General features: G+C 35.7%; 1 protein-coding gene across 1 annotated transcript; it reads left to right on the top strand.

Annotated features, from left to right (window-relative positions):
• Positions 1 to 2,199: 2,199 nt before the first annotated feature.
• Positions 2,200 to 3,141, top strand: LOC127222317 (olfactory receptor 1013). The gene has a single exon (XM_051184327.1). The coding sequence runs from the start codon at positions 2,212 to 2,214 to the stop codon at positions 3,139 to 3,141; it is 930 nt and encodes a 309-aa protein (XP_051040284.1). The 5' UTR covers positions 2,200 to 2,211.
• The last annotated feature ends 9,431 nt before the right edge of the window (positions 3,142 to 12,572 follow it).

Below are 12,572 nucleotides of genomic sequence, written 5' to 3'. Positions count from 1 at the left end.
AAAATTAAATATATCCATTACTGAGGACAATACCCCCTAAACTATATCTTTATCTTATTAAATAAAATTAAACCAACATCATCAATGGACTCTTGCTTAATTGTCTTACCTCTCATTTCCCCAAGCTGCAAAACCATGAGGAATTCCATGAATATAAAACCTCTGGGATCAAAGGCTCTTATAAAGATCTAGAAGTAGCTGATCTGAATGCTGGAATGAGGTGTATACTGAAAATTTGGTAAGTTGTATTCTACAGATATCAGTTGTAAATAGGTTTTGTTTTATTCTAATAATACTTCTAGGTATTTACATTCTGTTATAGCCAGGGATCTACAAAACCTTATTTTTCCTCTTCATTCATTACACATAGCAATTTATGAAACTTCTGCAAGCAATATAAAAGGTTTAACTTATTTTCTGTTGTGATGAGAAAGGCTACTTTGTATGTTATGGGAAGGAAGAGAACCGGAGGTATAAAATTCATTCCCCACTAAAGTAATGTCCTCTGAGGACTTCCCCAGGATGTCCCCTGCATTGTACACCTTTCAATCCTTGGTGTATGAAAGATTGGGATATTTCTATGCTCCTGCTAAAACAATAAAAAAAATCTCAATTATTTCAGTTTATATTTTCCCTAATGTCAGAAGATAAGGTGCTTTTGAAAAGAACATCAGACAGCGGCTTGCCATAGCTGTGAAGTTGCGATGCTGAGATTGTCTAGAGGAACATCTTCATGAAGGGAAACTTTATCGATTAGCATGAAATTATTGCCTAGCCTCACTGGTCTGTTATTGAATGACAAACTCTGTAAACACTTGCATGGGTTTTGCTTGTGCATGTGTGTGTGCATACTTGTGTTGTGGATCTGAGTATGTTCTAATTTGACATTCCACAGTCAAAAATGGTAGTGATTCTAAGCCATTCTATAGCACTTCATTATAAAGGTTTTGTTTATCTCAGTAACATTATATGTAGAAGCCCATGCCTGGTTTCTTCTTCATTTTCCTTTTCTTCCTTCCTTCCTTTCTTTCTTTTATCTTCTCCTTGGTGTCTAGAACATTTGGAATCTAGCAATTTTCTTAGATGGGTAGTTTTGGACAGAGATAATATGTTCTTGGAGAACTAGTTTGCCTCGTGGCTCTCTTTCTGCTTTGAATACTAGGACCTTGAACCAGGTATTCAGAAATAATCACTTTGGAATATTGAAATAAACACATTTACTTCATAAGATTATTTTGATGGTTTGGTGGAGCACTATTTAGAATAGAGTGTCTGTCATATATTCAATGTTTAATAAATGTGCTCTGCTAAATATTCTATTGAACAAGATTTTGACATTATTAAATTTGATTCCATTGATGTGGCTTTAAAAGTAAGTAATGGGTTAAGAAAATAAAAAAAATGGATGGTGTGTGTGGGAGGGGCATGCTACCCTGTGTTCATGCATGCATGTGCAATGAAGTGTGAACACCAGGTGTATTTTTTTTAAACAGGATTTTTCACTAATACAGGAACTCACTAACTTAACAAGAGTAACTACTGAGTAAACAAAACGGATCCTCTTATCTTTACCTATCACTGGTATTATAGCTATGTGACTCTACACAGAATTTTATATAAAAGCTAAGAACATGAGTTCTCATTCTTGCATGACATTTTACTGAGTGAGCAACCACTCTGAGAGTACATATTCTTGATATCAAATTTACAAACCAAAGTTACAAGTAACATCTATATTTAAAGTGATGTATTAGTGACTGAAACAATAGTCAAAGAAGATTCTTGTCTGAATTCACTTGGTGTATGGCAAATTTAAATATTATATAATCAGAATGCTTTGGGATAATCTCCTAGCTATTTGAAATTACAAGGTTATGTAGTCATAATGAGTAAGAACTGGGGATCTACTTGATAAAGACAATGCATCACCTACTTTATAGCTGTTAGATATTCAAATGAATATTATTCTGCAAATGATGAGTTCTTTATATTCTGAAGTAATGTGTAATATATGATAATCCAGAATAATTTACTCATGTAAATATCTTTTTTTATTTTTCTCTTTTGATTTAAGCTACATGCTTATAAATTCACTACAAGTTTCATTAAATACATTTTTATGATATTTATTCAACTTTTTTTCATTTATTTAGAACAACAATTTAATCTAAAACTTTATTTTCTCTCCCTTAAGTTACACTCCTTGCAGCCATGGAGCAGGATAATAATACAATCAGTGAGTTCATCATGTTGGGATTCACAACAGACCCTGTGCTGCAGAAGTTCTTGTTCGTAGTGTTTCTTGTTGTGTACACATTGACTTTACTGGGAAACAGCTGCCTCATTGTGTTGATCTGCAATGACTCCCGGCTCCACACACCTATGTATTTCTTCATTGGAAACTTATCATTCCTAGATCTTGGGTTGTCTTCTGTCTACACACCAAAGATCCTAGCAACCTGCATCTCTGAAGACAAGAGCATCTCCTTTGCTGGCTGTGTGGCTCAGTTCTTCTTCTCTGCTGCACTGGACTACACCGAGTGTTACCTTTTGGCTACCATGGCTTATGATCGTTATGTGGCCATCTCAAAGCCTCTGTTTTATTCACAAGCCATGTCCTTAAAGCTATGTGTGTTTTTAGTAGCAGCCTCATATCTGGGTGGTTTCATTAACTCTGTCATTATCACCAAAGACACTTTTTCCTTGACTTTCTGCAGTGACAATGTAATAGATGACTTTTTCTGTGATATCCCACCCCTGGTGAAGCTGGCCTGTGGCAAGAAGGGCAGCTTCCAGTCTGTGTTGTTCTTCCTCTTGGCTTCCAATGTCATCATTCCCATTGTGTTTATCCTGGCCTCTTATCTTTTCATCATTGCCACGATCTTGAGGATTCGCTCCACTCAGGGCCGCCTCAAGGCCTTCTCCACCTGCTCCTCCCACCTCATTTCTGTGACTTTGTACTATGGCTCCATTCTCTACATTTATGCTCGTCCCAGGTCCAGCTACTCTTTGGGTAGGGACAAAATTGTTTCAACCTTTTACACAGTGGTATTTCCCATGTTGAATCCCTTGATCTACAGCCTGAGGAATAAGGATGTGAAAGCGGCTCTGAATAAACTTCTCAAGAGCATTTCCCTGTAAGAGGCACAGAAAATATTTAATCAGTTTACTAATGTTCTAGGAAAGATGCTAATCACAATGCTATAAAGTAATATAAAGATCCATGTAGTTCAGCCATAGGACTTCTGGGTGTAAATACAAACATTCCAAACCAGATTACTATAAAGATACCTGTGCACTCATGCTATTCATAGCAATATTAACAATAGCTGTGTTATGGAATTATTCCAGGTATCTATCCAGACGTGTATCAGAAAAAAATTTGTAGGGTGTTCAAGGTAGTTTTTTGCTCAGTTATAAGAAGAAATGGAATTAACATTTTTTTTTTTAAGAAAAATAGTGGAACTAGTGATAATCATTAAGAGGAATAAACTAGTCCCACCAGAACAAAAACACTTATATCTCATATTATTGGAAGCTGGGAAATAAATAAAGAGTATGGAGGCTAAAGTGGGACCATTAGGAGACAGAGAAAGCAGATAGAGAAATAGTAAAAGATATGTGATTCATCAAGTTACGTTTAGATAACTATGGTCCTCTCATGAATAAACTGCTTTGTACAATTATTATATGTTAATTAAACTAGAAAATGAACTTAGACTTCAAGAATAAAGATTTTGTGCAATTGAAGAAGATTGCTATGTGGTTAAGGGCACATTCTCTATATACATAAAACAAGAGACAGGTGATTCCCAACAGCTCACTGCATAGTCAGCTTTACTCAAATGTTAAGCTTCGAGGTAATCAAGAGACCTTATCTCCAGGTAATTATGCAAATTTGGTAGAGGAGCACATCTCATATCCTGCATGTGAAAGCATGAACACAGCCATTACACAATCATGCATGTGTACCATACACATATACACCTCATATAACACATGGCACAGAGAAATACAAAATAAAAGAAAAAGAGTTATTGTTGAGCCTTAAACAATTTGATTCATTTTCTTTGTCTATATCAACATATTACATTTATTCTAATAGGTAATATCAGGGTTGTTAGTTCTTGTTTTGAAAAAAAAGGGGGGATGATGTGGGATGATGTTCTTGTTCACTGTAAGGATTTCTTCCTCATACTTGTTTAATGAAATGCTGATTGGCCAGTAGTTACACAGGAAATATAGGTGGGTCTACCAGACTACAAAAATTCTAGGAAGAGGAAAGGCTGAGACACAGCCATCAGCCAGATGAAGAGGAAACAAGAAGAGAATGTCTTACTACTGAGAAAAAATACTAAGCCACATAGCTAAACATAGAATTATGGGTTAGTTTAAGGCTAAGAGTTTGTTAGTAATAAACCTGAGCAATAGAACAAACAGTTAATAATTAATATGAGCCTCTGTGTGTTTATTTGAGGCTGAATGGCTGCAGGATGGTGTAGGACAGAAACTTCCATCTACAGTTTATAAATATAAATTTGGTCACAAAAAGTATTTATGTTACACTATCCTTTATGTTCCCACAGAAGTGGGAACATTTTATGAATAAATTAAAATTCATATGGCATGGTTACAACCAGACAGTAATTGGTGTAGGCTTACACCTAGAGAAAACAGCTGAGCTCCACAGCTAGCAAGGCAAGTTTCTTTCTCTTTTGGGTCACAGTTCACCAATACTCTAGAAATATATACAAGACTGTATAAGTAATTTGGGGAAAAAGTGGATTGATGATGAAAAACACATCGATACATTCTCTACCCAACTTCTTACTTTCCCAACTTTGAGCTTTCTCTCCACTCATAAACATCAAGTTTGTGTTGGTCATCTAGTTTTGAGAATGGGGACCTTTGATTTAGATATCTGACCAGCTGAGTTTAATTGCATAATAATAAAGGTTTTAAGGACTTGGTTAATAATTATATATATATATATATATATATATATTATGCATTAAGTTTTACTAGACAAAAATGCATTTGTCTTTGACAGACTTAAAGGAGACTTGATTACTTTTCAGTCTATAGTTTCAGAGGATGGAAATTAGCTTAGTTAAAAGAATAAAATGAGATTGTATTTCCACATTATGACATTGGATAGTCTTCATCTGTGCAGAAATTTCTTGTTATAAGAAAAATATTCCATAGTTACTTCTGTCTACTTTATTCCTAAATAATCTTTAATCTGTGTCTCTTGACACAGATGCCTATCAAGAGAACAGTGGGACATTTGCTCAATTTAGTGAGATGTATGAGCAATAACCTTCATAGTATCTTGGCAATTAAGTAGTCTATCTAGTCCTGTTATTTTAAAACTATATTTTATTTTATGTACAATAATATAATTTAAATAGTAAGTGGCAGCATAATTAAATGATTTGATATGCTTTTAGACAGTAAATAAGAGAACATTTTTACATTATAAACTTCTGGAGAAAAATTTTTTTAAAATATTATTTTTTTGAGTTAATCTAACAAATGGATTCAGTGACTACTCATGTTCAATTCTTATTGTAAAAATGCTCTATTAATCCAAAAGAAAGTTAAACTTTCAAAATCATTGAGTGATAGAAATAGCACATGTTGAATTATTTCTGAATGCAAAATTTGTCCTTACTACTTTAATAATCATAAAGTTGAACTTTGTAAGCAAGCATTAAAAAAACAAAACAAAACAAAAGTATATTTTTCAGACAAAAAAGAGAAAAAGAGAAACCTGGATACATTTTATTTTTACCTGAAAATATGCAAGCACCATGGTGGTGCAGAACTGGCAGAAGTGGCCAATCAGCATCGGACTTAAGTTGACACCTGTCCTGTGAGAGAGTGACCATGTATCACACTGCCTAGATGGCCAGGAGCCAGAGATTGGATAGCTCAGAGACCTAGAGCATGATTGGTCAAAAGGTCAATGCAGTGATTTCTAATGGTATTCTGCTATATTCATAGATTGATGCCATATCTAGTCATCATCCAATACGTTTACTCTGGCAGAAGATGTTGGCAGGTGCAGAAACCCACAGCCAGACATTATACATAAAGAAAACAAAGTTGGATGTGTTCAACAGGTACTTCCCCTTTGAAGCTGGGAAACTGTGCAGAAGAGTAGCAGCAAGATTGTAGGACTCAGAGGGGATAGGTACCAGGAGAACATGGCCCACTGCATCAAGCAAACAGGGTTTATATGGGCTTACAGAGACTCAAACAGCAAGCACAGGGCCTATATGGGTCCTCACCAGGTTTTCCGAATATTTTGTCTTTTAGCTTGATGTTTTTGTGGACTCCTAAGAGTTCAAGCAGGTGCATCTCTCTCTCTCTCTCTCTCTCTCTCTCTCTCTCTCTCTCTCTCTCTCTCTCTCTCTCTCTCTCTCTGGGTTTTCAAGACAGGTTTTTTTCTGTATTGTTTTGTACCCTATCCTGGAACTAGCTCTGTAGACCAGGCTGGCCTTGAACTCACAGAGATCTGCCTGCTTCTGCCTCCTGAGTGCTGGGACTAAAGGCATGTGCCACCAATGCCCAGCTGTATCCCTATCTATTTTGTTTGCCCTTGGGACTGTCTTCTTCCTATTGTGTTTCCTTGGCCAGTCTCACTATTATGGCTTTTCTTTGTCTTGTTTCATCTTTTTTTTTGTCATGTTTGGTTGCTGTTTCTTGAACTCCTGCTCCTGTCTGTGGGAGAGGGAAGGTAGGGGGGGTGGGTGGAGTAAAAGGAGAGGAAACCATAGTTGAGATGTATTACGTGAGAGAAAAATCTATTTTCAATAATAAAAAAGAAAACCTAAAAAAAAACCCTATATCAAAGATCAAACTAGAAGAGAAAAGACTTTATTTTATTTCCTACTATCGTGACAAATTCTATAGATTCTATAACTGCAGGACTATCCTCCTGTAGGGTTCTATGAACAATCCTGAAAGAAATGCTGATTCCTCATTTACCCATAGATTTTAATTTCCCAGGGAAACCATTGTCATTGGAGCCCTAGGATAAGTAACAATAGGGAAAGAGTGTCATAGCTGTGTAGTTGCAGATCAGGCAACACAAAACTGACTGATCATTTACAAATAAATTCCTGCTTCCTTTTATTTCCAAATTGTTAGTGTAGTGATAAATAGGAAATGTACTTATCTCTCCCAAACCAGACTCACTATATGCTTAAAGCTGGCCTTGAAGTGAAGTTCTGTACCTCCCAGCTACAGAAATCACAGACATGAAGACCCCATTCTTTTTAATAGGCTATACTGTCATGGTTATAGTCCATACCGCAACAGTTGAACTCAGTGTTCCAAAATCCATTTTAATTTTACTGGCCATCGGTTTGGCACATGACTTGTAAATATCCAACTTCTAGGGACCCTCTTTATATTAATTATTGTATCATTGAAAGTTCTTCTTGGAATAAAATGTCCTGCTTGCAACTGACAAATTAAGGATGATTTAATAATGCACAAAATTGTGAAGGGAAGGTAGGAAATATAAACTATAATGGGATAGCTTAATTTTTTGGTAACAGAATTTGACTACTTATCTCTAGGCCCACAAGATAAGAGGAGAGAAGAGTAAAATGATGAGGACTAAGAGAAAGAAGAAACACACACACACACACACACACACACACACACACACACAGAGAGAGAGACAGAGAGAGAGAGAGAGAGAGGGAGAGAGGGAGAGAGGGAGAGAGGAAGAGAGGGAGAGAGGGAGAGAGAGATAATGGGAAAGAGAGAGAGATTGGTGAGGTGTCCAGGCATAAATGTGACCTTTCAGTGATCTGTCTGAAGATTTGGATAAGAACTCTCACCTCCATCTACTATTTTCCATATATTGCCTATTTAATTGGTACAATTTTTGTAGATTGATCTCTTGAGGTAGATGGCTATTGCTATAGCAGATGGCTATTGATCTAGATCATTGGTTCTCTACCTTCCTAAGTCTGTGATGTTTTAATGCAGTTTCTCATGTTGTGGTGACACCCTACCATAAAATTATTTTCATTGATACTTCATAACTGTAATTTTGCTATTGTTGTTAATTATAATGAAAGATTTTTGGAGGTTTTCCAAATGGTCATGATCCGCAGGTTGAGAATCACTAATCTAGAGGAAGCCAAAGATACCAGTGTCCTGAAGAAATATGTATACTGCTAAGTTTAAATATACTGAAATGCCTATACTGAACCATATGCAAGTGAATAGAAACATTGCCATTTTTTGAAACCAATAAAACAGTACAGTTTGTGGAAAATGTGACTGGATACATCCATCAGTTGGGAACGAGTCTCCAAATAAAACTTTCCTGAGTCTTATTGAGACTTTAACACGCAGCTTGGCTTCATTGATTTTTTATTCTCCAGGCTACAAGTCCACAAGGAGTTTCATATGTGAGTCTTCTGGGATTAAATATCTGATATAAAAGATCCTAGAACTAGCTAGTTGAAATTTGGAGAATTAGAAGGAGATATTTTCTTTAAGTTTGGTAAGTAGCATGGTGCAAATTTTATTCTGCTTTCACAATGACTCAATAATTATATGCTTTCTGTTGCAAGAGTAATGGCAAGGCCTCCTTTTCTTATGCCTCCATCATTCTGTAGCAGTTTGTAAACATTCTAAGATAAAAAAGGCAATTTTCTCTATTTGAGGTGATATAGGATAATTTATGTCAAAGGAATGGGTAGAAAAGTATAATTGGCTTTAAAATGATAGGATTATGTATTAAGATCCACTTAGCATGGAGTTCAGGTGATTAAGCTGTCTCACACACTCCACTAGGCAATAGGCTAGTGTTCCTCAACTCAGGCTCAGAGAAAATTATAAAATATTTAAATTCCATTTAGTTTATTTTTGTTTTTTTTCAGAAGGCAAGTAGACATGATTGGTTTTTAAAGAGTGCTAGACAACAGATATCTCTGTCAGGCTTGACACAGCCTTTCAATAAGGTTGGCCAGAAGACCGTTCCCTCTTTCCATTCTTTATTCCTACCTTCTCTCCTTCCTTCCCTTTCTTTCTTCTTTTCTCCCTATCTACCCCCTCTCCTTCCCTCCCTTCCTTCCTTTCTCCCTCCCTCCTTCTCCCCTTACTCCTTCTCCTCCTTCCTCCTTTTCTCCCTCCCTCCTTCCTTTTTTCCTTCCCTCCCAACTTCTTCAATTATTTTGGGACAGTTCATGCAGGCCCAATTGCTTTAGGATTTGCCGCATAGTTGAGAACAATCCTGAATATCTTCTGGGTGCCAGGACACATGCCAACTTCAGCTGGCAGTGTCTTTTTATTTAGAGTAAAATATCAGCCTATGACCTGATATCAGCAAGGATCTAAGGAAAAGTACAATTAAATAGTTGCTGTTTTATTCCCTTTGTGTTGTGGTTTTGAATTTTTTTTATTGCTGAAATATAGACTGCTGAGATTCTCAAAGTCACTTTCCCTTACCATAGTTCACAATTTTATGTATAAACCAATAAAATAAATGGCAGAAATAAGCTATAAAAGAAGATGTGAGTACTCATAAGTATGAAAAATTTGAAGTCAGAATAAAATGTGGTTGAGCCATAGAAATATAGGACTGAATAGAGAGAATAATAGCAAAAGGAAGAATGGAAAGAAATCCATATTTGCTCTTGAATAAATATTATAATATTAGTTTTATAATAAATTACTTGTTATGAACCAACACACTAGCTTCAACACATAATATCTATTGCTCATCTATTTTTAAATACAATGTATAAATTAAAAATGCCCATACATTGTAGTGAATACATAAATATAGAGGAAAAGCACATTACATCACAGACAAGGAAATTGCTTTTCATGAGGATTAATTAGGTTTTCAAAGGTAACAGTTAGTATCAGAATTTTACTTAGACCTGTCTGACCACACATACCCTGGAAGAAGGGAATGTGCTGTCTTCAAAAATTATATAACCACTAGTAATAGTCTCTTTAAGCACACATATCAATTCATTAAATCTTAACAAGCCTACAAAATAAGATTTCTGTCATCCTTATAATAAAGGGCAATAATACCATGTTTCTCTCAATAGTATGTATAGTTATTTTTACCCGAATGTCTCAGGCAACTTGAGTGAAAGGAGATTCCCCAAACTATGACTTAATACATCTTAACATCTTGGAGTTGGTAATCAAAGAGTTTTGTATCATGCACTTCATGTTCTGCCCATGCTTTTGAATTAGGGGCTGCTAATGAATATCTCACTTGTGCTGATTCTTTTAGTAACTAGACTTTGTTTGCTTTTTCTTGCTCTTGTTTTATTTATTTATTTTTTATATGCTGATTTATTGTCTTTGATTTTATATTCCTATAGAGAGGCACCATGCAACACATTGAAGGTATAGTAACACAATGTCCTTAAGAATTCTCAATCCGACTCTTGTTTCTGAGGAAAAATCTTGACAGGAATGCCACAGCTATACTTGCTTTATTCATTCTTTGACAATTTCATATATGTATACAATGTGTCTTGATCATACATACCCAAAACTTACTTCTCCCTATCCCCTCAGACACCTATTCAATAACCCTCCTACCTTTATGTCATTAAAAAAATAACTCACTGAGTTCATTCAGTACTGCCCACATGTGCATGGGTGTAGGTCCACCCATGGATAACCTAACAGGGGCCATATTCATGAAGAAAATGGACTCTCCCTTTCCAAGAAGCCATTAGCTAACTTTCATTTTTCATCTAGGGTCTTATTAATGTACTGATTGCTTTTGATCATATCTTTTTATGGTTTTAAATTAATTTTTTCATAAAAGGTATTTTGAGAATGCTTTCCCTTTTCAACTCCTCTCAGAACCTCCATACCTCCCGATCCACCTAATTTCATATTCATTCCAACTCTTAGAAACCAAAAGAAAAAATGAAAATCAAAAGAACTTAAAAACTGTTAACACAAAACTTTTATTTTACTTCTCAAAATTTACAACATTCCTATATATGCTGCAGTTGAAATGATCATTTTTACTTTATAAGTGAGATGGTCGAAGCATAAGGGAATTAAATGATGTGTAAGAGGTTAGCTGAGTGCTAGAGAAAGACCTGAGACTTTTTCAAGTCTCTGGGTTCCTAGTGTTAGACTGGATATTCCCAGTCTCATTGTAGCCACCTCTGAAGTAGAAAACTAACAGTTCTTCAGATGGTGTGATGCTCAGCAATAGCTTCACATTCACCCTGTATTTGAAAAAATAATTTTCTTTCCTTAAGGTGGTCATCTGAATTCTGTAAGCTACTCTTTGAATTGTCTGGTATGTATTTCTGAAGAATACAAGTCACTCATATGTTTGATTATGACAATAGATATGAGAAAAGGAATGATGGATTTGGGCTTATGGCATGATTCAATAGGACTGCAATGTGGATTTGATTGAAATTCTTCTTCAGTCTATATATTCATCCTCTCAGGAATTGTGATTCACAGAATTTGCGAAAGACACACAGTGGAATAGTGAAAAAAAATTAATGAAACATGCCCTTCTGGGACTGGTGTCCCCCCTAGTGAAGAGGGACAGGAAACTAGATGATTTAGTAGTTTTGTGGCTGGTTATTTGTTGAGTTTTCTACAGAAGAAAAGAAAAACATGGAAAGAAAGTGAAAGTAGTTGTGAAGTTACGTGTGGTATCCTGTGATCAACATCTTCAACTCTTCATCTCCCTTCATATAACATATTTATAAGCAACCATAATGGTTAAAATAAGTTCCAATTAGAATGGGCAACCAAAGACTTTTAAAACTCTTTAAGCCACAGATCCAGTGAGCCTGTGTAAATAGTTGTGCCTGTTCTTTGTGTTGAATATAGCCTGCAATCTATTTTCCCGAGTATTTCATTTTCCCTGAGTACTTCTCACATCTTGCTAGATTATCAGCTACTTTCATGAGAGGCATGTAGCCTTGGTTGGAGACCTGGAACCTAGAGTTATTTGCTCTGCTCCTCAAGATTTGAGGAATAGCAAGATCTCTTAAAAAGCGTGAGAGTGATTGTAATGGCTGGAGATGCCTTGGAGTAATTTACCATAGCAGAAGAAGCAGAGTGAATCTGAGTTTGGTATTCAGAACCCTGCTTTAGCCTTGATTTGGGATCTCAGGAATTTTCCAGCTTCTTCACAAAAGTATTTGGCATTCATAATATCCTCATTGGACTGGAGTAAGACACACCAGAACACTCTGCTTTAGGACTACTTACATTTTAGTATTATCAGTATAGAAATGTAATGACTGAATTCACTTTGAAGTACAAAGCACAGCAATTGGCATAAAGTAAGAGTTCAAAAATTATAGGAAACCCAACATATTGGTAAGGTTTTAGGAAGAAGAGTTACATGTGTCCATTGCTGTCACCAGAAGAAACCTGATAAAAAGATGAGCCTTGCAGGATAGACCTGAGATTATGATCACTATAGATCAAAGCAGGCTCTTATAATATGTCTTTTCTTCTCTTTGAATTCCAAAATGAAGGTAAGAGGATACAAATGAGACATTAGCATTTCATATTGGCATGATATA

Source organism: Phodopus roborovskii, unplaced genomic scaffold (genome assembly GCF_943737965.1).
Source record: "Phodopus roborovskii unplaced genomic scaffold, PHOROB, whole genome shotgun sequence".
In the NCBI taxonomy this organism is placed as follows: Eukaryota; Metazoa; Chordata; class Mammalia; order Rodentia; family Cricetidae; genus Phodopus; species Phodopus roborovskii.
Note: the sequence above shows the minus strand (reverse complement) of the source record. Positions and strands in the feature narration are given on the sequence as shown.

What these genes read in the sequence shown, in the direction of transcription:
- LOC127222317 (XM_051184327.1), top strand. Translation starts at nt 2,212, where the DNA reads ATGGAGCAGGATAATAATACAATCAGTGAGTTCATCATGTTGGGATTC.